Genomic DNA, 25,053 nt, shown 5'->3' with positions numbered 1-25,053 from the left:
CATGGATGTCCCACACTGTCCCTCAGTTGCATACTTCCAGCTTTTCTTTTTTCATGTGAGAAAGAGTAAAATTCTATTCCTTCTCACTCCCTTAGCCTATACTTCATTTTTATTTTTATTTTTTTGAGACAGAGTTTCACTGTTTCACCCAGGCTGGAGTGCAGTGGGGTGATCTCAGCTCACTGCAACCTCTGTCTTCCAGTTTCAAGTGATTCTCCTGCCTCAGCCTCCTGAGTAGCTGGGATTATAGGCTCCCACCACCACGCCCGACTAATTTTTCTGTTTTTAGTAGAGACGGGGTTTCACCATGTTGGCCAGGCTGGTCTCGAGCTCCTGACCTCGTGATCTGCCCGCCTTAGCCTCCCAAAGTGCTGGGATTCCATATGTGAGCCACTGCGCCTGACCTGACAATATTTTTTAAAATGCAGATGAAATAGTAATGAAATTACTAATAATAATGAAATTGGCACTCATACCACCTTCCACCATTCTTCTCTTGTTTTTCTGGAGTCAGCACTACCAGCGTCTTTTTGTCTGTCCTTGAGTACGGCTGTCTAAAGTCGCCTTTTTTAGTATTTTTCATTTTCCTATTGGCATTTCTTTGTCTCTTATCTTGTTAAGACCCATACAAGAAAATCTTTCCCAAAAGATTATTTTTAATAAACTGGTGCTAGATTGTTTCACATTCTCATTCCATTCTAATATCCTGACAGAGACAGTATCCATGTCCTGTAAGCACACCAGATCTAGGCAGGCAGCAATGCTATTAGACCCACGGAAAGTTGTTACACTGTCTTTCAGAGCATTTAATGACAGCCCACTTTGATCTATGTTCCAGTGCAGCTAAAACTGGTGTTTGTAGCGCAGAAAAGCTTTTCTTTGGCTTTATAACTGATTGTTGTTGATAGTCAGGGGATTTGAGTCATTATTAGAAGGCACATAAAGAGGGTAGACTATGATCAATGTTAGCCTCAGACTATATTTTTTTCTTTGAAGATGTTTCCAATTTTGCTATCAATGTCAGGATCCTATAAGGACCAACAGTACTCTAAGTGACATACTGGCAGAATGAAATTAGACCAAGAAATAATTTAGGAGGCTCACCTAACTCTCTGTCATGTCGGTACCCCATTAGTCACTGGTTAACAAGACAAACTTGTGTATTTCACTTTCAGGTAGATAACTTGAGCCATTTTTTTGATATCATTGGTTTATTTATTCTACATCTTTAATTGTTAACAACTCTTATATTGAGTCAAGTTTTAACTTACATTAAGTCAATTTAAAAAAATAATTTTCTTGAATTTCTTAAGTCGAATGAGCTATTAAAAAATCTCATTTGAAAGGGCTCATTTTATATGGTCTTCTAACTAACATTTCAGGGAAGTGAAGAAGTATATTCTATAACTTGCGTAAGGCTTATACAAGGCTTCTTCCCTTGGACCCCAGGATGTCAATTCCATTCTATTTGCCACCCACCACACTGTCCACTCCTCAGTCTCTTGTCTGTTTTCTCTGCATCTTCCCAACTTCTAAATATTGGAGTGTGCCAGACTCAGGCTTTGGAACGGGTCCCTTCTCTGTCTATAGTCACTGTTTGCTAATCTCATTTACTCACAACTTTCTATGCTTCTCCTGATGTCTAGTTTCACATATTTAACTGTCTACATGACACCTCCACTTGGCTGTCTAACCTCAAACTCTTTATTCATTCCCATGCCCCACTCTAAAATAATCCCTTTTCAAGACTGTGGCATCTCTATAAATGGCAATTCTATTACTCACTGTAGGCATTCAGGCAAACCATTTTGGTGCCATCTGTAAATCTTATATTCTTCTACCCAAAATCCAGTCCTTCCACAAATTCTGCCAGTTCTAATCATAAAATATTGCAAATTTGACTACTCCTGAACACTCCCATCACAACTACCCTACCCCAAGGCACCATTCTCTCTCATTTGGATGATTGCAATAGCTTCATAACCTGTTTCCAAGCTTCTGCTCTTGTCCCTCTCTCCATCTATCCTTTATCTAGCAGCCATCATGATTGAAGGAAAAGGAAGAGGAGGTGGAGGAGATAGAGGAGAAGGGGGTGAAGGGGAAAGAGAGGGAGAAGAAGGAGAGGATGATTGTCACTCCCCTGCTCAGATTCCTCCAGTGGCTTCCTGTCTTGCTCAGAGTAAAACCCCTGTGTGACTTAGCCTGCATCCTATGACCACCCTTCTTCCCCTTGTCCTCTTATTCTCCCCCTAGCTAGCTCTCTGTTCCATCCTGTGGTCTCCTTGCTGCTCCTCAGGTATGCCGAATGCCTTCCTATCTCAGCAACTGTACATTTCCCTGGGATGCTGGACTCCCCAGTATCTGCATAACTTCTTCCTTGTCTCTTAGGTTCTTCCTTCAAAGTCACTCCTTCAGAGAGGGCTTTGCCAACCACCCTATATAAAGTAACTGCCTCTTTTCTCTATCCTCCATACACTTGCTTCATTTTTCTCCATAGAACTTAATACCACCTGACACTTACATATATATATATTTATTTGTATTTGTTTCGGTAGAAACAAATGAAAGACAGGAATTTTATCTGTGTTCACTGCTGCATACCTGACCTAGAACAATGTCTCACACATACTAGATACTCAATAAATATTTGTGAAATAAATAAATAAATGTCATATGAAGCTAAAAATATTTAAAAAGTGGATTTGAAAACAAAGAAAATGTGGTCTGAGCATAGAATTAAGTAGGCAAATCAATGAAATGAAATGAATAGCCAGAAATAGCCTTTTACATATATATTAATATACAATAAATTATTACCTATTAGTGGAAAGGGATTGGATGTTTCTAGGGATTGGTGAACTTTTTCTGTAAACAGTAAAATAGTAAATATTTCAACTTTGTAGACTACTGTTGCCACTATTATGACAATTACTATAGAGAAAGGAGTCCCAGGCAGTACAAACATGAATGGATCTGGCTAAATTTGATGCATACGCTGTTTGCCCACCCTTGGATTATTAGTAATAGAAACTCCATTAGAATAGTGGTTTTTATATATTTTGTTTACTGATGGATCTCAAGTATGTAGAATATTCTTGGCATGGAATGGACACTCAATAAAATTGTTAACTTGAAGTAAAATGACTGTTGATGACACTAGCTATTTAGGGTCAAATGAACTCACATAATAGCAATAATTGAAATGGATTTCATAGCTAAATAGAAAAAAACCTGAACCAGTAAAAATGGATGGAAATGTAGATAATACTTGTCTGTCTGTCTTTAGATGAAAGCAATAGATGAAATTAGCTAAGGAAAATCATAGCCATTTCATTGTTTGAAAATTTAACACTTAAGTACATAAAAACACCATAAATAAAAATTAAAAATATCCTCACACTTGTAAACCCAGTGTTTTGGGAGGCGCAGTTCAGGGATTGCTTAAGGTCAGAAGCTCGAGACTCAGCTTGGGTAATATAGAGGGAGCCTGTCTCTACAAAAAAAAAAATAAGCTAGGCATGGTGGTATATGCCTGTAGTCCCAGCTACTAGGGAGGCTGAGGGGAGAGGATCCCCTGAGTCCAGGAGTTTGAGGCTATAGTGAGCTGAGATCATGCCCCTGCACTCCAGCCTGGGCAACAGAGCAAGACCCTGTCTCTAAAAATAAATGAATAAATAAAGTAAAACACATCAAAATGTAAATAGCTATGATACAGTTTTAAAAAGGGTAATAACCATCACATGAAGAACTTACATATATTTATACGAAAAAGTCTTAACAATTTAATAGAAAATGAGAAAACAAAGCATTCATGATTTATAGAACAGGAAATACAAGTAGTTAATAAACCTCTGAAAAAATGTTCAAATATTAATAACTTTTAAAACAACACAAAAAAGAAATAAGATCCAAATTTCTTTTTTTTATTATTATTATGCTTTATGTTCTAGGGTATATGTGCACAATTTCAACCATCTAAGTTGCAAGCTTGGAAAGAGCATATTAAATGTTGGTGATGGTTCAGGGTATGTATTTGCATACCCTGCTGATGAGAGTATAGTTTCATGCAGCCTTTGTAAAAAGCATTTAGAAAAACCCTTCATACTTTTCTAATATGTCAAGTAATTTACCCTCCAAAAATCTGTCCTTGGGAAATAATTAGAAATGCTATAAAGGGTCGGGGGCAGTGGCTCAGACCTGTAATCCCAGTACTTTGGGAGGCTGAGGCAGCCGGATTGCTTGAGCCCAGGAGCTTGAGACCAGCCTGGACAACATGGTGAAACCCCCTCTCTACGAAGCAAATACAAAAATTAGCCGGGTATTGTGGCATGTGCCTGTAGTCCCAGCTACTTGGAAAGCTGAGATAGGAGGATCCCTTGAATCTGGGAGGCAGAGGTTGCAGTGGGCCGACTGCATCACTGCACTCCAACCTGGGAGACGGAGTGAGACTCTGTCTCAAAAAAACAAAAACAAAAACAAATGCTACAAAGGATTTATGGTCAAAGAAGTTCAACATACTTTTATGATAATATACAGTAGGAAATAGCTTAAATATTTAATATTTGAGAAATGGTTAAGTAAGTCATATATCTATATGGTGGATGTTAGAGTCACTGAGATTATTTTTTAAGAATTTTTAATAATGTGAGAAATACTTAAGCATGAAGTATAAAAGGGAAGATGTGAAACAGATAATCTAGAATGATTTCAATTATGTAAAATATAATTGGCAGACCAAAAAGATTAGAAGAAAAAATTCCAACATGTTAATCATAGTCTTATCTGAATTATAGGATTAAAGATAATTTTCATTTTTCCATTTTATAGTTTCTGTATTTTCGGAGTTCCTACAATTAGTATGTATTGCTATTATGAAAATGTTGTCTGTTTAAAAAAAAGAATTTAGAATTCTAAGAAAGCCAATTGAGTGTATGAGCTGATGATTCACATAAAAAGGAGATATAGAAAGCAAATGCTTGGAAAAGCTTTGACCTCACAAGTAACGGAATGCAAATTAAAATAAATATGAGATATCCCCTCAGATATTTAGAGGAACACTTTTACTGTCTATGTAAAATACTGAAGTGATCTTAGGAGTTGTATTCCTCATGATCAAAAGTATGCAACTGGCTCTAGAGCTGCCCTGCCCTGTAAGGTAGCCGCTTGCCAACTGTGGCTATTTAAATGTAAATTTTAATTCAGATAAATAAAATGTAGAAATTCAGTTCCTCAGTTACACTAGCCACATTTCAAATGTTCAGTATGCACCTGTGTCTACTGGCTACCATACTGGACATCACAGATATAGACGATTTCCATCATTATAGGAAGTTCTGTAGGACAGTGCTGCTCAACATATGGTAACTTATTTACCATAGACGATCATCCTTGGAAGGGTGGCAGTCACTTTTAGAGCAGAAGAGAGGAAGGACATCATATATGCAAGGGGAGAAGTTCAGACACAATTGTATCTAGAATTTCACTTAATATCTGCTTGTTCGACAAATAATTTTAGAATATCTGTTATGTGCTGAAGTGCTGCATGTCCAGTGGTGAGCAAGACAGGCTTGTTCCTGGTGTCCAGGAGCATATATCCTAATGGCAGAGACAACTTTTTACTTGCTCTTCCCACAGAAATGTTGATGGCTGCTTTCAACTTCAGTTCTTTGTGAAATGTTGCCTTATATAGGGATACCAACCAAGCTGTTTAAATAAACAGGGATCCTTGACCATCCCCACCTTGCCTACTGCATTCCCTGTACCACTTGCCCTGCTTTATTTTTCTCTAGTCTGTTATTTTCTTTATTTTTACTACTTAGCATGTTATATATTTATTACTTTGTCTATTGTGTGTCTCTCTTGATTGGGAAAAAGAGTCTAATAGAGTAGGGGTGTTGTTTTGTTTAATTCATTGTTCTAACTTCTAGTCCAATATGTAGCTTCAGTTTAATAATTTGTGTCCTTATGTGATAGGCCATTAAATCTGACAAATATATAGTAAAATTCATCTGGAAGTAGAAGAAGACAAATATTTCGAAATACGGAATTTTTTTTCCTTGGAAAAGACAATGATGGTCGACTTGGTTGTTTCAGGTTGTGAAATATATTACAGATTGGGAATCATTTCATTCTGTGGAGTTAGGTTAAAATAGTTTTTAAAAATCCGTGGAGTGTATTAGAGATTTGGGGAAAGATTTAGGTAGTCAGTAGTGACACACTATAAGACAAACCTCAAGTAACCTAGGAATGAAGCAGGAATTAATATTTAATTAATGTTTTGAGGACAATTGAATATCCAGATGGAGAAAAAATAATCAATTCATGAATTAGGTCACCTACAGCAGCAAATTGCAGATATTTTAAAGAGTTGAAAACTAGAATAAAATGTATATACTATTCTTTTCTTTTAAGAGGGAGTTTTTTCTTCTTTATATTAAATATTAATAAATAGTAATGAACAAAATAAATAACAGTGCCTGGATATTGAAAAGTAGTTTACACAATGAAATATAATGAAATATTCTAAATGGAATACAAAATTACGTATGAAATGACTACTGAAAAGAGCTCATAAAAATATGTTACTCATACTAAATGTACAGTCATTAGGTTTTGGGAAAATGGTTTACAGGGCTTGAATTGTTTGTGTATGACAGAAGATAGGAATGAAATGATTCCACGAAAAGTGGCCAACCTTGTTAACAGCGAGGGAAATAAAAAATAACTTTTATGTATAATTAAATTGATAAAAACAATTATAATTTACTGGTGTAGCAGTCAGTTATAGTAGGAAACACATGGCACAATTCAAGAAACAAGGGCAGATTTAACAAGAAGGGATAGGAGAGTACTGAGGGATTTTACCACCTCTAGATCCTGAAGGTACATGGAGCAGGCACTATTACTAGATCCTGAGGAAAGCTTGGAGATGTGGAGGAAGGGCTTCAGTAGCAGCTGTATCCAGAACACAGAAGCCCCTACAAGGAGAGGGAGATGGGGATGGAGGCAGAGGTAGAGTAGGTGCCTGACTTTTTTCTCTTCCACTTTATAATCTCCTGCAGGAGCCTCATATTAGATGAATACAACCAGAGCCCCAAAGCAAAAGCTATTTGGTGGTGATAAGGGAACATCCTGTGTATCTGTGGATAGTTCGCTGACAGTATTGTAAATTTATTATTTTAGAGGATCAGCCCAGCAAGCAGTATAAAGCTGTCTACATACCCTCATCTGTTGATTCCTCTTTTGGTGAAATATGCCAAAAAAATCTGAAAGTAAATACAGTAATTTTGCACAATTCTTTATAATAGCCAAAAAAAAAAAAAAAAAAATCACATCATAAAAGATGAGCAAGAAGGAAATAACTAAGAAGATAAGAAAATGATTTGTAATATTGCTAATGTGTACCTCAACTCATTCCAAAAATGGATTAAAGCATGATGGTGCATTAGAATGATGGAATAAATATAGCCTTTTAAAATAAGTATTTAGATAATGGCAGTACATGAAAGTGTTTTATAGGAAAGAATGTTATGTGAATAATATGTGCAAATGGATTAAAACTTTTAAACTGTATGTATTATACATAAAAATATAATTTGATATGATGTAATTTTATTTGAGCCATGTCCAATCTTTATTTTAAAGAGAAAATAAATAAAATAAAAGGAAATAAAGAGATGTTCATATGTATGAGGTTCTTTTTACTGAAAAATTTTAAAAGATTTTCATAAGTGCTTCCTACATTTCTTGGCTGTCCATGATATTATAAGATGCAAGGTGAAATGTTGTCATTCATAGGGGACAGAAAAAACTCTTGAAAAATTATTTGAATTTCTTGTTTAAATGAACTGAGTAATAGGTTCCACATAGCTTTGTAAAACACAGACTTTTCGTAACCCAGGATTTTGAAGAAAGTCTTGATCCAGAAATAGATTATTTTATTAATCCACTGACTAAAAGCAAATTTCTGGGTGGTTTTTTGGCAAGTGTCCAGTTGCAGAAAATGCGGTGTGGTATATTCTAATGACTCCAGAGAGCCCCACGTAATTCCTTGAAATGTTACTGAATGAGGGAGGTCTTTTGTTTTGGTTGTGATGGAATTGGTCTGCTACGTCTTCAACTTTATTATATTTTTAAACTATGTGTCAGAAAGTTTCACTGTAAAGCGAGTGTTAGGAAGATGCTAAAAGAAGTAAATCCTAATTCTTATCCATCATAGGAAGATCAATTTTATATTAGATCTGGGACCATGTAAATTAAATTAAATTTTAATCCTAGGTTAGATGTTCCAGGAATATAGCCCAATCTAAAGTTAACCTAAAACAAAATAAGAGTCCTTTATCCCTCTTTCATTTAAAAATTTACTAAATTATTCATTCATTTCACAAACATTTGTTGAACATCTTGTGTGTGCCAGGCACTAAGTTATATGCTGGAACAATAACTAGAAGGTTACATAACTCGATGTAATTTATTTCCGTTAATGACACTGTGCCTACAATTACCCTATGAAATTAGATACACTAAAAATCTTTAAAAACAAAGTCAGGTGGGGTCAATTAATAGATGAGGAAAAAGCAAACTGCTCAGATGGGAAGTGACTTCGACTCAAAATAAACCCTGTTCTCTTTCTCCCACCTCCACTTGGCAAATGCTGGCATTAGTGTTCCCAGATCCCAAAACAAAAGCCCCGGGACACATGGTTTGAGAAGGGAAATTTTCTGTTTTATGAATTTGTGTGAAAGCTTTTAAACAATATCAGATTAAGTGACATTGACTTATTCTTTTGGTTAAGCAACTTATTGAAAATTTTAAAATTACATAAAATTTGGATGGTCTAAGAACGTCTGGAACATCTGGCCCCCATATTACCCACCACAATTTTGTGAAAATTTAAACTTTCTTTCTCTGCTGCAGTTTTTCAGTCTTTTCTCACATTCTCTGCCCACCACTCCCACTTCTTTTCTTTTATCTCTATGTTTTTCTGTCTTTTCACCAGCCAACTTTTTTTCGTGTGTTTTTAATTAGATAGCTTAGCTTTTGCAATTTGATCATGCTGACATTGAAATTTACAGCAAAATGCAAAATGACCAATTACTGCCTCTTTTCATCAGATGTAAAGATCAGAGCAGGAACCAGGACTGCTCTTTTCTGGTCTTTCTCCAGCTTCAGCATTGTCTCTTTGGCTGAGTCCACTCTGAAATGCATGCAAACCTATACTTCCATGCTTCTCAGATAATCCATGGATAAAAACGTCGAAATTATTGGGAGGGTTTAGATTTATCTTCTCCTACCTATCTGTTTTCCTCTCCACATGCTTTCTGTGTTTGTGTCCTCCAATTTGAGTGAGGGTTAGAAGTGAAAATGTCTGGAATTACTACCATTAATCACCTTTCTTATACTTAGAATGACTGTTTCATCTTTGGTCACCTTACATTGAGTGGAAAAGTGTTCTCCAGCAAAGCCAAACTTGGAGGCTGAGGGAGAGGTTGGTGTGCAAGAGAAGGGAGAAGCAAATTAGGAAGAAGAGGCTGGGCGTCTGTGAAAGAATTCTGTTTTCAAGGCTGAAATGAAGGCTAACTTGATGGAGAAGCTACTGAAGAATGATACCATTTTCATGATTTCAGGCTGAAATGCTTCTCTTCTAAGCAACTTTAAAAAACAGAAGAAATGTTATTGACAACTATTTCAGGACAACTTTTAGGTGGTTCCAATACTGAGTTGTAGTTTAAAAATATGATAAAACACACTGAGTTGTTTTGTTTTTCTCTCCAGGTTTGCAACACAACTACAGACAGGAAACATGCAGACATCTTTTTGGAAAAGTGTGTTACTGAGTCAATAATGAATATTGTGAGCGGCTTCTTTAATTCTCCCTTTTCAGACAATAGTACCAGCCTCCAGGTAAGTCAAACAATTGCAAAGCATTCTGTTGCAAAGCGTTTCTCTTATTTGAGTAGGGGAAATTTTTTCTGCTCAGGAAGTTATTTCCTACACTTGAGATGTTTATTCTTCTCTTATATTATTTACTATTATGCCTTTTTCTGAGTTTACCGAACTTTATTTTAAACAAAGAGACCTCATCTTTAAATTGAATTATTTTTCCTCTTTCTCTAAGCAGACTAAGAGCTTTCATATCTGTATGTTGATTGTTTGCCAAGTGTTGAAATAACTGCACAGTTAATTCTTTAAATGATAGACATTTTGCCTCTGAAGTTATACTTATCCTAATAGAATTAACAAAGGTTTATATAATAAAACTTTTAATCCGAGTATTTATAATACTAAAAATTTAATCAATTAAACATCCTTAAAAGGAGGAAAAGCTAAATAAATTATTATATATCTGTAGGATGGTCTATTATATAACAATTAAAAATCATGTTTTAAAGGAAAAATTGATGACCAAGGAAATAAACATGAAGTAATATTAGGCCACTGGATTCCATTATAATATCATCCAAATTTGTTTGTGTAAAGAATATATAAACATACATGCATCAAAAAACTCAGAGAGTAAATGTCTTCAAATATTGATACTGTATCTCTGTGTTGTAGGATTCTTGATGATTTACATTTCTGTGGTCCACAAATATTCTACAGTGATTGTGTATTACTCTTCTAAAAAATCATTTCAATTATACTTTCTTTAGGGAAAAATTTTAAACCATTAGATAGAACCACAGGAAATTGTTTCTGTAGTTCAAAATGGTTGTCTCCTCTACTTGCCTATCATATGAAACCAAAACAAACCAACCAACCCAGAAACACCTGCTTATTTGCACATGGGAATAAACCATGGATTATAAAAAATATTCATGTCATTGGCTTCAGGAAATGGCATATTTTTCTGGTTTAGAATATAATTAAAATGAAAATAATCCATTTTCTATAGTGTGTAGCATGTTGCCTCTCATGAAGAGAGTACCTAATGAATGTTTGATGAATGAGATATTTATTAGCTAGCACTGAAACTTGAAAGAGTGTATTTTATGTTATTTTGGTGAACATTGCTGATAATGCATAGACACTACATCAGGGCTGTTAATGGTTTAGCATCTCTTTTTGCCTACCTTCTTTCTGGTTTTAGACACATCAGCCAGTTTTTATTCAGCTACTGCAATCTGCCTTCAGAATTTACAATTGCACCTGGCCAAACCCGGCACAGAAAGCCTCGGTAGAATCCTGTATCAGAACTTTAGCTGAAGTGGGTAAGTCATGGTTTGAGTTTTATTTATTTTACATTTCTGTTAGAAATTAGGTTTTGGCTAATGGGCACCACAAGCAGCTTCTCAATTTACAACTTAATAAGAAAACAGGTATGTTTTCTGTGAAATTGAAGAGCAGCCATCAGCAAATGATTCCGAATGTTGCATATACTTTTTGGGAGGAGGACATAATCATTCTATTAAAAATCTTAAATTTAATATTATTGCATATGGAACTTTAATATGGCTCAGTCAGATTTTACAGAATTTTAGTTAATCGTTACCTTAGATTTCATTATGGAATTGTCTTGTCTATTAAGTGACCTGACTTAGTAATACCTTCATATGACGTAGGACTTTTTGATGGTCTTGTAGCTTTCCAATTTTGTTTGAAGTCCATCAGTATTTATTGAGGGCCTATTATATATAGAAGGCTTCAGAAATTACAAATGAAATTGAAGGCAAGGGAATTACAGCTAAAGGGAGGTAAGCAGAGAGAGAGAGAGAGAGAGAGAGAAAGTTAATAAGTTAATTAGGGTCATTCCCCCAATGGTGGAGGGGAGAGGAGAAGAAATACACACTTGGCTGTCCTGAACAAAAAAGGAAGAGCTTGATCATCCTCTCAACTAATGGTGGCTCTGCAGGCATTGGGAACAACAGTTTATAGCATATTTCATTATCAGTCATCATCACTGTTAACATTTATTGAGTACTTACCATGTGCAATGCCAGCAATTTATATGCATAATCTCATTTAGCATTTAGTCCTTAGATAGGTTAATTATTTACATTTTATAGTTAAGAAAACAGAGAGTTTTATAGGTTATGTAATTTGGCCAGGGTTATAGCATACCTCAACAAATATGTGAGAAATGAATAAATGACTTAACTAATGAATGACCATTTAAAATGTTTTTATTCATTTCTTTCTGTTTGCAGTTTGACCTAGGTTCTTTTATATTAGCAAAATTTAGTGACAGCCCCAATTTTAATTTCAATACATTGAAAGGCAGTTATAACCCAAGAGGATCAATTGAAAATTAGTAGAACTAATAGACTAATAATACAGTTGACTTAGGTAATTAATTATAAATGAGTATTATACTTAATAGACTTCCTGTATACCACAAAAGAGAACATAATGTGAAAAGGACATCATTATCAATAGCAACAAAAACATTAAACATCTAGGAGTAAACTTAATATGAGAGAATAAAATTTTACTATATTAAAGGATATAAAAGATTTAATAAATAGAGAAACAAATAATTTCTTGATTGGAAAATTCAATGGATAAAGATGCCAGTTCTCCTCAAATAAACTAATAACTTTAATGTTTCCACACCTGGAACCATTCTTTGCACATACCCTCCTCACCTCAGAGCCCACATGTGCTGGATGCCCCTTGGTGGGCCACACCCCACAAGGATGCTGTCCTTTTGCAGTTTGGCCTCTGCTACCCTCCTATGGAGGGACGTCATCCTCATCTCCGGTCTTAGTCTGTTTTGTGCTTACTGTGTTTTGTGCTGCTATAACAGAGTGCCGGAGACTGAGCAATTGATCAAGAATAGAGATTTATTTCTTACAGTTCTGGAGGCTGGGAAGTTCAGAATGGAGAGGCTTGCATCTGGTGAGGGCCTTCTTGCTGCATCGTCCCATGGGGAAGGCAGAAGGTGGAAAGCAAGAGAGGAAAAGAGAGAGAGAGAGTAAAAGGAAGGGGTTAAACTCACATTTTTATTAGAAACCCACCCCTGGGATAATTTACCCACTCATAACAGCATCAATTCATTCACAAGGGCTCTGCCCTCTTAAAAGTCCCACCTCTCACCTCTGTTGTATTGAGGATTAAGTTTCTAACACACGAACTTCGAGGGACACAATCAAAACATAGCACCTCCCTTGGGCTGGTGCTAGGTCAGGCTGCTGCTCTGCAGGGGATCTTCTTCACCTGGCTTGGCCTCTACCTCTCTATCCTGGGCCACTCCTTTGCATGGATACACTCCTTGCCTGTAACCAGGCTGCTCCTCGCATGGGCACCCTCCTCACCCCACTTGAGTATTGATTCTCTGCAGGCAGTCCTGCTACATAGACCTTCCACTCCCTTTTGGGCCTCCACATTCTGGAGCGCCATGGCTCCTTTGCACATCTTACCCAGCAGGGACACTTACTGTGCTGCGCTCCTCCTAAAGATTTTAGAACTGAATGGTGTGGGAGGGGAAATGAAGAGGTACAAGAAGAGGAAGAGGTCACTATTGTATCAAGAATAAAGAAGGACACACAAAAGTAAAGAAGGAGAAATAAAGAAAGAGAACCTAATTTTTATTTTAAAAGGATACACAGAGGAAAGTGTTCAGAGAGATAAATAAAATTTTAACATTGATTATCTCTGAGTGGTGGATGGATGATGTGTGGATCTGGTTTCTTCTTCACACTTTTATGTAATTTCTGATATTACTTTCAAGTTATAGTGAAACAGCAGTAAATGTATTTTTATTTGGGTCAAATCAGTTAGGAAACACATTAACCATTAAAAGATAAAATCCAAAGGAAAAGCAAAGAAACATGATGGTGTTAATTTTTACATAGGAATACATTGTCTTAGCTGCTGAGTATTTTTCTGTATTTCACATATTAAGGCAGTCTCTCCTCTTTTTCCTTCTTTCTCTCTCCTCACTCCTCTTGTTCCTCCTCCTCCACTCCTCAAATTTAGCAAATGCAAGGCGGGGAAATGCCAGTTGGCCCTACACAGGGCATAGCAGGCATGTTGTTGATCATATGTATACACTGAGAGAAAAAACTTGGAGCCACAAGTGAAATTCCATATTGTGACTGCTTTCTGAATTCTGACTTCAGTGATACGCATTGTGTAATCCAGTCAGTTCATGCATAGAATTGCAGATTTGGGGGCTTAATATAGTTACTGAAACTATATTAGTCTAAATATATCTTTTATTTCTAAGTAATAAGATTTCATTTCCTACCATTTCCATAGTGGCCAAAACATTATAATTTAAGAGGAAATTTTAGTTTCTTTTTGTATGCTATAAAGACATGTGTGATAAGTCTAAAAATAATTATATGGAAGTGTATAATCCAGATACGTGAAGAGTGAGGTTTCCGTGTCAATCTCAGTTTTCGCTTGGTGAGAAGGCATGCCTTCTTCATTTTCCTTGTTGGTCCCTTCCATCTGAATAGCTAAAGCTCTGGAAATTCTGTCCCCAGTCTCCCTCTGCATTTGTTCCTCCCCTCCCCTTCCCCCCCATTGTGGTCTCATTAACCCTTCATTACTTTCTTCTTGGACCACTGCAAGAAATTAATATTATCTCCTTCTGTCTTCCCTTATTTAAATAAGCCTGATACTAGAGTAGTCTTTCTGATGTGAAATTATTTCTTTTGGTTAAAAAATCAACACTACGTCCCCAACCTTCAGCAACATCCCTTTACCTAACACTCTGAGGCTAGATTCCTCACTGTTACATCTAGGATGCCCCCACATGGCTCACACTAGCTTTCTCCAGTTCCCACCACTGCCACTCCTCAGCATCTTTCCCGTTACTCAACTTTTTTTCTGTTCAAATTCCTCCATAACCATCCTTGGCTCCTACATCCAAATCTGAACTCTCCCCCATTGGTCCACGGATGGCTTCCTTAGAGTCTGTGATATGGTGTAGATGTTTGTCCCCTCCAAATCTCATGTGGAAATGGGATTCCGATGTTGGAGGTGGGGTCTGGTGGGAGGTGACTGGATCATGGGGCAAATCTCTCATGAATGGTTTAGCGCCATCCCCTTGGTGATAAGTGAGTTCTTACTTGGTGAGTTCCCGTGAGATCTGGTTGTTTATAAGTTTGGGACTTGCCCCCACTCCTTGCTCCTGCCATTGCCATGTGACCCCGTCTGCTCTCCCTGTGCCTTCCACCAAGAGTGGAAGCTTCCTGAGGCCTCACCAGAAGCCGGACAGGTGCAGAGGCCATGTTTGTATGGCCTGCAGAATGATGAGCCAGTTAAAACTCTTTTCTTTATCAATTATCCCGCACCAGGTATTTCTTTTTAGCAACACAAGAACAGCCTGATACAGTCTCATTTCATTCTAACTTACATCATCACAGGCACTATTCTTGTCTCCCATATTAGATTTTGACGGGCAACTATAAAGTAGCTGTCCAAAAGAAATTAATAGAAAGTTGTTACCTAGGATGAAGGTGAAAAGCAGATTCTGCTTAATGATGATTAGATTGTATGCTTTTTGGTTGTTGTTGGATGCTGGTCATAGAAACAGAGAACCAAAGTCGAACACATTCAGAAGTGAACCCTCATAGTCGTCAAGGGATCTAAAATCACCTCACTTTAGTGTTTGAAAACATTTGAAATATTTAGACAAAGAAACGAAATCTGAGGAGGAACACAATAATTATTTTTAAACTTTTGAAGGTTAGACTGGGCTGTTTTTTTTTTTTAACAGGTTCCCAGAGACAGAATTATAGCTCATATATGGCAGCTGCAAGAGGCAGATTTCTGTGCTACTTGAAAAATAACTCTTTTGCAGTTAGTACTCTTTTAAAACCTTGGATATAACAATGGATTCTTCCCTTTTGTTTACTCTCATTAAACACAGCAGCAAATTCTGTCAGACCCTTTTCCAGAATCTCTCTTTTTCTTTCTTTTGTGTCACCCTTGTCCAAATCCACCATCATCGGACATGGATGACAGAAGAGTGTCCTTACTAAATGTGCCACTGCAATCCATTGCGTGCACAGTTGTTAGAGGATCTTAACATGTAAACCAGAGCATGTCACTCATCCACTGACAACTCCCCATTGCACTTACAAAAGCCCTTTCTCATCTGAGCTGCGTCTAGTCCGATCTTTTCCCATCACCCTCCATCTCCTCCAACTCTGCTCCAACCACACTGACCTTCTTTCCAAATCTCTCATCTGCTTCAGGCATTTCCTCACCTGAGGACATTTGCATATGCCATTCCCTCTGTTTGGATCCTCCTCCTGGAGATTGTCACTTGCTGGTTTCTTCCCATCAGTCAGATCTCAGCTCAAAATATAAGTGCTCGGTGAAGTATTCCTGAACACCTGCCCCCCCATGCAGTGTCTCCGCTTCTTCTTGCTCCTTATCATCTTAGACCATTTCATTTTCCTCTTAGCTCTTGTCCCTATTTGGAAGCAGCTTGTTTGTTTATTTATTGCTTCTTTGTTGTCTGCCCCATCCCCCTTTAGAATGTAAGCTATAAAAAGAAGGACTTTCCTTTCTTCACCACTGGAGCCTGAAAGTGTTTGTTCTTGACTAAGCAGATTAATAAGTGTTTGTTGACTGACAGTAATCCATAGGCTAGGTGTTTCACAGATAGTGAAAGGTTAAGTAACTGGTCCAATTAATAAGTATTTGAGTTGGGTTTGAAATCCAAGTTTCAGCCAGGGACAATAGCTCATGCCTACAATCCCAGCACTTTGGGAGGCCAAAGTGGGAGGATGGTTTGAGGCCAGGAGTTTGAGACCAGCCTGGGTAACATAGTGAGACCCTATCTCTACAAAACAAAAACAAAAACAAAATTAGCTGGGCATGGTGGTGCACACCTGTAGTCCTAGCTACTTAGGAGCTTAAGTGGGAGATCTTTTCTGCCCAGGAGTTTGTGGCTTCAGTGAGCTATGTTCCCACCACTACACTCCAGCCTGGGTGACAGAGCCAGACCCTGTTTCTAAAATAAATAAATAAATAAATGAAATCCAGGTTTCTTTGAGTATGAAGTTTATGCTTTATCATGTTGCCCTGAAAGTCCTATCTTAGGAAGTCCTAATATATAAATTAGAACTATGGACATTTGGCTTACTGTAGTCAAAAGACAAAATTACAACAAATTTAATTTGAAGATCTAATTGCCTTTTATCTGCCACTATTACCATGTCAACCCTGTTTCTACTACGCTCACTAATACTTTCAACATGAAACTAGAAATTTAGATTAAGTCAGACCAAGAACCTTGAAAGCCCTAAGTAAGGAAACCATACTTAATTTATGTAAACTAAAAGTAAGGACTACAAGATCTTATCTTACATCAGTTGAACGCAAATCAATCACTTTAATTGAGCTAACTCCTTCCTAGATTGGTGGGATCCAACCCCACAAAAATTTAGCCATCAGCTAAATAGCCTAGTCAACTGGCTTCAGTCTACTTAACGATTCCATTCTAGAATAAAGCAGGACCTCAGTTGCTTTTTAGGCAGAAAAGGGCTGAAGAAAGTAGAAACATGGAACAAGAAGCAAATTGGCCTTTTCAAAGTTCCCCTCCTTAAAGGGTTAAAATATCATGCCAAACTAGGCCCCTTTTGATTGATTGCCATGCATCTCCTGTTTTCTTGGATAAGCGGCCCATTTCAGATTTCTGTTTGATTATGTGGCACTAAGCATGAATGACTCCATTCTGGCTTGGTCTGCTAGGGCCTAGTGCAGGAGGCTAGACCAAAACAATGGCCTCCCATAAACTTTGTTGGGTGGGGATCTGTCTGACATTTTACAACTCAGGTGCAAAATTATTTTTGTGTTTCAGCAATTCTTTAAAAACACATAGAGGCACTAAAGTTTAGCAGAATTCGAATATGCAAGAATTTTTAATATTAAAGAGAACAAGAGATATGCATATTTAAAATGCAACAAAGTCAAGAGAGTACTTTGTTTACAAGACAGATTTTCAGTGCATTTACAAGTTGGTAAACACATTGCTGACAATGTAAAGATCAATTATAGTCATATTTACATAACATTTTATGATTTGTAAATTGCTCTCAAGTACAGTAACTCAACTCATCTAGCATCAAAAATACTTCATTCTCTTTCTTATTTGTACATAGAACACAAAAGGTAGTAAAAATCAGCAAAAGCACTCTCTAANCGAATATGCAAGAATTTTAATATTAAAGAGAACAAGAGATATGCATATTTAAAATGCAACAAAGTCAAGAGAGTACTTTGTTTACAAGACAGATTTTCAGTGCATTTACAAGTTGGTAAACACATTGCTGACAATGTAAAGATCAATTATAGTCATATTTACATAACATTTTATGATTTGTAAATTGCTCTCAAGTACAGTAACTCAACTCATCTAGCATCAAAAATACTTCATTCTCTTTCTTATTTGTACATAGAACACAAAAGGTAGTAAAAATCAGCAAAAGCACTCTCTAAGTCAGTGTTTGCCTTGCTGAGAGCAGCAAGCATTTAGTGTTGGAAAATCTAGTAAAATCCATGATGTGGACATAATTCTTAGCTCCATTTTATAGATGGGGAAATGACATTATCAGGGTTTAGCAGCTTTCTGAAGGTCACACAGGTAGGCAGGGCCTGAGCCAGGATCTGAATCCCTTCTGCACTGACATGCTAGCAGGCATTAACCTCTGCTATCACAAATCTCTGCTCTGCTGTCACAAATCAGTTTAAGCAGATGCATTACCTGTTTTATACCATTAAGATATGCATTATGGATCAAGGTGGTAATTTAAACTATACATGAAACAAATACATAGAATGTTCAAATAAAGTAAAAAGAAGGTGAGGAGCTAGTGAACTGAGTTATAAGGGTTTTGGGGAAGTCCTTTACAGAAAAAGAATACTTCCTATCATCTATTGCTTTTTCTCCTTTCCCTGGATTGCTCCAGAAGTTTGCTGTAACTTTATCTATTGCCATTAATGTTTTGAGGCAATGATCCTTTGTGAGTTTACTATGTCATGTCAAATTTTCTGGTAAAACTTCAGAAGTTTTAAAACTGAAACCGTGATCATTTGTGAATGTATCATGTATATCGTGTCAGATTTTTCTGATAAAACATTTTAAACTTTTAAAGGCTAAAGTGCTTTTGAATGTCTTTTTATATGTAGAAATTACTGATATTTACCTCCATTGCTACACTGTCTTCCAAGATGTAGGACTTGAAATTGATAAGATACAAGCTTTTAAGTGATCATAAATACAACTTCCCCAGCAAAGTCATTACATGCAGGGGGGCTAACTGGAACGTAAGGTATAAACATCTTTATCATCCTCTGCCCTCAATGAGCTAAATTAAGGGTGATGGTGGGAGCAAGTAAGGATAGAGAACTCTGCAGTAAATGCACACTATGGTATTCGCAGAGATTTGAGAAATGTTCAGGCCATTAAGGCTATGTGAATTTTTTTAATGCACTTGGTCAAATGCTGTTCCTCAGTTGATTCATTTATTTAAAGTAAAATAGCACATGGTAGAAATATAGAACTTTGAGAAAAAGCATCCAAGAATTACTTCCATATTATTGCACTTAAAAGGAATTTTGTTCCATGTGTTTCATAATCTTCAAATGATTTGGGGGGATTAATGCTGGGTACTTTGTTGGCAACATAATCTATTTTCCAAGTAGAAATTCCGTAAAATATCTTTTACAAATGGTTTGAATAATAAACATCAATTTTCAAGCCAACTGGTCCCAAAAGATTTGTACATGTAGAAAATATTAACCCTTTAAGAAGAGCGATTAAGTCTCTATTAAATAAACATATCTATTTTAATCTATCTAAGGTATTGTGGTTGATTTCAGAAAGAGCTTGACATCATACATCCCTGTGATCACAGTTTTTAAAAACTCCATTACTACTAAAAAAATTAAATCTGAGTAAGTTATAAAATAGGATAATATCATACAGTTTTTCACATATTTATTAACTCAACTGATTTATAATGATTCCTCATTATCTGAAAGGCATTATTCTAGTTTTGGAGGAAATGCAAGGTGTCAAACCATATTTTCTACCCTCAATTAATTTGCAGTATATTAGGGGTAGACGTAACATGTACAGAAGTAACAAAGCAGAATAAAACTAAGTACCCTACCTTTTATAAAATTCTAGAGCCTGATCTTGTCTACAGTAGAGTAGGCACTCAATGTATATTTATCACATGAATAAAATAAATGAATACAAACAAATGAATGAGTATCTAATTCTTCTCTTTGGCTGCATAACATACCATTGCATGACTGTTAAAATAGATTTAACCTCACTATTGGATATTTATGTTGTTTTCAATCATTTTGCACATGTGAATAAGGTAAATACCTAGGAGTGGAATTTCTGGGTTATTTCACTTTTGACAGATGCTGCCCTCTGTAGAGATTGTTCAGTTTACACTCCACCAGCAATGTAGGAGAATATCTTTCTTCTTGATAATGCAGTGTGTTAGATTTTTGCCAATCTTGTAAGTAAAATATTTTATAGTTTTAATGTGTGCTTCTCTTTTTTATGAGTGAGGAAAAAAAAATTATATGATTGATATTTCCTTTTCTGTGAACTGTCACTTCTTGTGCTTTCCTTATTTCTCCTAATGGGTTTTTTCTTAATAATTTGTGTAACCATTTAGATATTAAGAAAATGATCTCTTTGCCTGTAAGTAACAATTTTTTTCTCTTTTCTGATTTTTTTTTTTTTTGAGAGAGTCTTACTCCATCACCCAGGGTAGAGTGCAGTGGCACAATCATGGCTGGCTTCAGCCTCAACCCCCCTGGGCTCAAGTGACCCTCTCATCTCAGCCTCCCGAGCAGCTGGGACTACAGGCAGGTGCTGCCACACCTGGCTAATTTTTGTATTTTGTTATAAAGAGTTTTTGCCATGTTACCCAGGCTGGTCTCAAATTTCTGGGCTCAATCAATCCACCCACCTTGACCTCCCAAATTGTTGGGATTACAGGTGTGAACCACTATGCCCACCAATTTTTTTTTCTTGCCATTTGTCATTTGAACTTTTATTTTTTGGCATGCAATATTTTAAAATTTTCTTTTAGGCTTTTTAGGTTTTCTTTCATCTTCGGAATAACCCTTATCAGTCTAAGATGTTTTTTGAATTCTCGTGGAGAATTTTCATAGTTTTGTTTTGTCTGTGTTTTGGGAGTTGCTGTTCAAAATTGTGAGCTATCTGGAATACATTTAGTTATAAGGTATAAGGTATGGAATCAACTTTATTTTTTCCAGATGACTAGTCAAGTGTGCCAATACTAGTTCTTCAATAACCCATAAAAATTATATGCATTATTCAATGTAAGGATTAATTGAGGATTCACGTGGAATAATTTGAGTGCCAAACAGGAAAGATGCATTTAATATATTTAATGTTCTTCCTGTTTATGTACACTGGTGCTTCAGTACAGATTTATTTTGGGTCCTTTGACATGATACAGGAAATGTGCCATTCTCTGCCCCTGCCATTCCACTCTCCTGTGTTCCACCTGGGCTGTACAGTAGAACTTGACAACCAACCAGGTTTTCTAATTAATGCTTACACTTTCTGTTGCCTTTCCCCCCTACCTGTCAGTTTATCTAGCTAAGCATTTTTCTCCATGGCACCTATCACTGCATTGTATGTATTCTCAGAGATTTTGGTCTGGCAGATACCATCAGTAATTCCATCTAATTAAAAAATGTTTACATAATAAGCAATATTTAATAATAATTAGAAATAGACTTTGATTACATCTTAAAATCACTGCAAAGACTTGTCATATCCAGAGAATTTCCCAGATTTATAAACCTAATTAGACAGTTGCCTAATAATAAAAAAAAATTGTGAATAAAGATAGCTCATTTTAGAGAACTGGTTATCTCTAGGCAGAGCTCTACAAAAGATAAATGCATTGATAACAACCCATCCTCTCTCTTATAAGTTATTTAAGGGATCCATATACTTACTTGCTGACAGTGTATCCTTAAGGTGTATCTCAATTGCATTCCAACTTAAAAGTGAAATAGGAACAAGTATTTTAAAAAATATTTTAAACTTTAAAGTGACCCTTTGTGTTAAAGTACATAGTTGGAGTTAATGCTATAGGCCAGAAGAGTGGCTAACTGTAGTAAATGTGTTAGGTTTTCCTTACTGAGAGACAGATGGGGCAGAGAATAACTGATAATCCCAAGAATACATTCTAGTTCACATTTTGACACACTATGTGTACGTGCATATATGTGTATATGTATATATATAGCCTGTATATATATACACACATATACATATATACAAATATATATACACACATATATACACACACACACACCAGAATATATATAGAGAGACAGCATATATATATATATATAGCATAGATATGTGTATATATATAGAGCATACATATATGTTTATGTATATGCTGGCTATAGAGGAATGTGTTCCATCAGCAGCTTACAAGAGATTCTGGTGGTAGATGAGATTTCCCTGAAGTCACTAATAAAAAGGCTGCATTGTTAATAACAGAGGTGCTGCCATTGAACTAAATTTTCACTGGTGTCATATATATATATATAGGCTATATATATATATATACACACACACACACACCCCCCAGAATTTTCTTTTCTTTTCTTTTTTTTTTTTTTTTTTTTTTTTTTTTTTTTGAGATGGAGTCTCTCTCTGTCACCCAGGCTGGAGTGCAGTGGCGCAATCTCAGCTCACTGCAAGCTCTGCCTCCCAGGTTCACACCGTTCTCCTGCCTCAGCCTCCCGAGTAGCTGGGACTACAGGCGCCCACCACCATGCCCTGCTAATTTTTTTGTATATACCAGAATTTTTCTAGCTTAATAAAAGTAAGCTAACTTTGGATTGTGTTTTTGGTTGCATTTGAAAATATTGTTCTAGTTATTAATGTCCTTATAAGTGAAATGATAAATTAATTGTTTTCATTTTTTAGACATACATAATTTTCTTTTTTGTTTTTTTCCTCCTTAATTTTTAAACAATGAACAGCTAAATTAGCATTGTTAATTTTGGTTTCGGATTAGTATTTATATTATTTGGACAGTGCAGTGAACTTATTTCTGACTGTGTCTTTATAAACATTTGTGTTTTTACAGTTGTTTGAAAAAACTTTGTCTACAAAGCAGATTTATTTTGACTCAAAAAATGTTTTTCTCGATTGCATAGTTGATTTTCTATTATTGCCTAGAAACTGTCATTCAGCTCTGCTCAAAGTTTACCTACAGACGTGGAAAGTAGTGTGTTTTACCTTGCTAATTTTCATTGTCCGATTCATGTGAAGACAGGAGACCAGATAATATCAATCAAAGTGGGATGGTTTGAGGGAAACAGAAATCATTTCAAGAGTTTGGGATCGTGGAGTCTCCCCAGCCTGGTTTGTCCATGGTGCTGGCTATAGAGGAATGTGTTCATCAACAAGAGATTCTGGTGGTGGATGAGATTTCCCTGAAGTTACTAATAAAAAGGCTGCATTGTTAATAACAGAGGTGCTGCCATTGAACTAAATTTTCACTGGTGTCATTAGAAAAATATTCATTGAGCGCTTCTTTGTGTAAGTCATCTTCACAGCAACAACACTTATTTGATGGTCAATTTCACCTAATGTACCTGATTCCTAAAGGGCAGATAAATCCCACTCTCCTCCCCAATTTGTTTAAATGTCAGTGGAAACTTGTTTTTAACATGTTTTGAGAAACACTGAAGTTTATAATTTTTGTTATTTTTGTTGCTTAGAAAATAACATAGAAGTAGTATTGTCTTCTGTTTGATTTTTGAATGTTTAGAGCAAACCCAGTTTATGTGTGAAGCAGCCAGAAAAGGATGAACATCTTGCCAGGATTTGATCATGGTGCAGGATTAAGTATTTATAAAACTATGCGCTGCTTGGCAGAGTTGAGGCCGTCTGTCCTTCAGATGAGACAGAAGTGCAGTTGCACTGCTGTGTGTGAAGGACATAAACAGAGATATTGCATGCTTGGGAAAGAGAAGCTTATCATGAATATTAGGAAAACATTTACTAGGGAAATTTAAGCAGTGGTGAAATTGATTGTTTAAGGTTGCCTTGTAGCTTTTACTATTTCTATAAAACTGCGGCATGAGTTTTTATCTAAATTGGTACATGTTTTTGGTGTGGCTAGTGAAAATTATCTATTTTCTTTCTTCTTTTCTTTTCCTTTCCTTTTCCTCTCCTCTCCTGTTCTCCTTATCCTTCTCCTCTCCTCTTTCCTCTCCTCGTCTTCCTCCACTCCCTCCTCCTCCTTCACTCTCTCCTCCTCCACTCCTTCCTCCTCCTCCTCTCCCTCCTCCTCCTCTCCTCTCTTTTCCTCTCCTCTCCTCTTTCCTCTCCTTCTCCTCTCCTTCTCCTCTCCCTCTCCTCTCTTCTCCTCCTCCTTCTCCTCTCCTTCTTCTCTCCCTCTCCCTCTCCTCTCCTCTCCTCCTCCTTCTCCTCTCCTTCTTCTCCTCCTCCTTCCCCTTCCCCTTCTCCTTCTCCTTTCCCTCTCCCTCTCCTCTCCATCTTCCTGTCCTCTCCTCTCCTCCTCCTTCTCCTCTCCTTCTTCTCTCCCTCTCCTCTCTTCTCCTCCTCCTTCTCCTCTCCTTCTTCTCTCCCTCTCCCTCTCCTCTCCTCTCCTCCTCCTTCTCCTCTCCTTCTTCTCTTCCTCTACCTCTCCTCTCCTCCTCCTCCTTCTCCTCTCCTTCTTCTCTCCCTCTCCCTCTCCTTTCCTCTCCTCTCCTCTCACCTCTCTTCTTCCCTCTCCTCCTTCCCCTTCCCCTTCTCCTTCTCCTTTCCCTCTCCCTCTCCTCTCCATCTTCCTGTCCTCTGCCTCTCCCCTCCGTCTCCCTGTCCTCTTCTCTCACCTCTCCTCTTTCCTCGTCCTTCTCTTCACCTCTCCTTCTCCTCTCCCTCTCCCTCTCCTCTCCTCCTCTCTCCTCTCACCTCTCCTCTTTCCTCTCCTTCTCCTCTCCTCTCCTTCTCCTCTCTCTCTCCTCCTCCTCTCTCTCTCCTCCTCCTCTCCCTCTCCTCCTCCTGTCCCTCTCCTACTACTATCCCTCTCCCCCTCCTCTCCCTTTCCTATCCTT

At 36.9% G+C, this 25,053-nt stretch overlaps 1 protein-coding gene across 1 annotated transcript in view; it reads left to right on the top strand.

Annotated features, from left to right (window-relative positions):
* The window catches only part of ITPR2 (inositol 1,4,5-trisphosphate receptor type 2), a 516,873-nt gene that overhangs the window by 246,701 nt on the left and 245,119 nt on the right, over positions 1–25,053 (top strand). The window contains 2 exon segments of the mRNA XM_017864487.1: positions 9,775–9,903; positions 11,090–11,210. Of these exon segments, the coding sequence (XP_017719976.1) occupies positions 9,775–9,903; positions 11,090–11,210 (250 nt within the window).

This window comes from Rhinopithecus bieti, unplaced genomic scaffold, assembly GCF_001698545.2.
Source record: "Rhinopithecus bieti isolate Rb0 unplaced genomic scaffold, ASM169854v2 scaffold_72161, whole genome shotgun sequence".
Lineage (NCBI taxonomy): Eukaryota > Metazoa > Chordata > Mammalia > Primates > Cercopithecidae > Rhinopithecus > Rhinopithecus bieti.
Note: the sequence above shows the minus strand (reverse complement) of the source record. Positions and strands in the feature narration are given on the sequence as shown.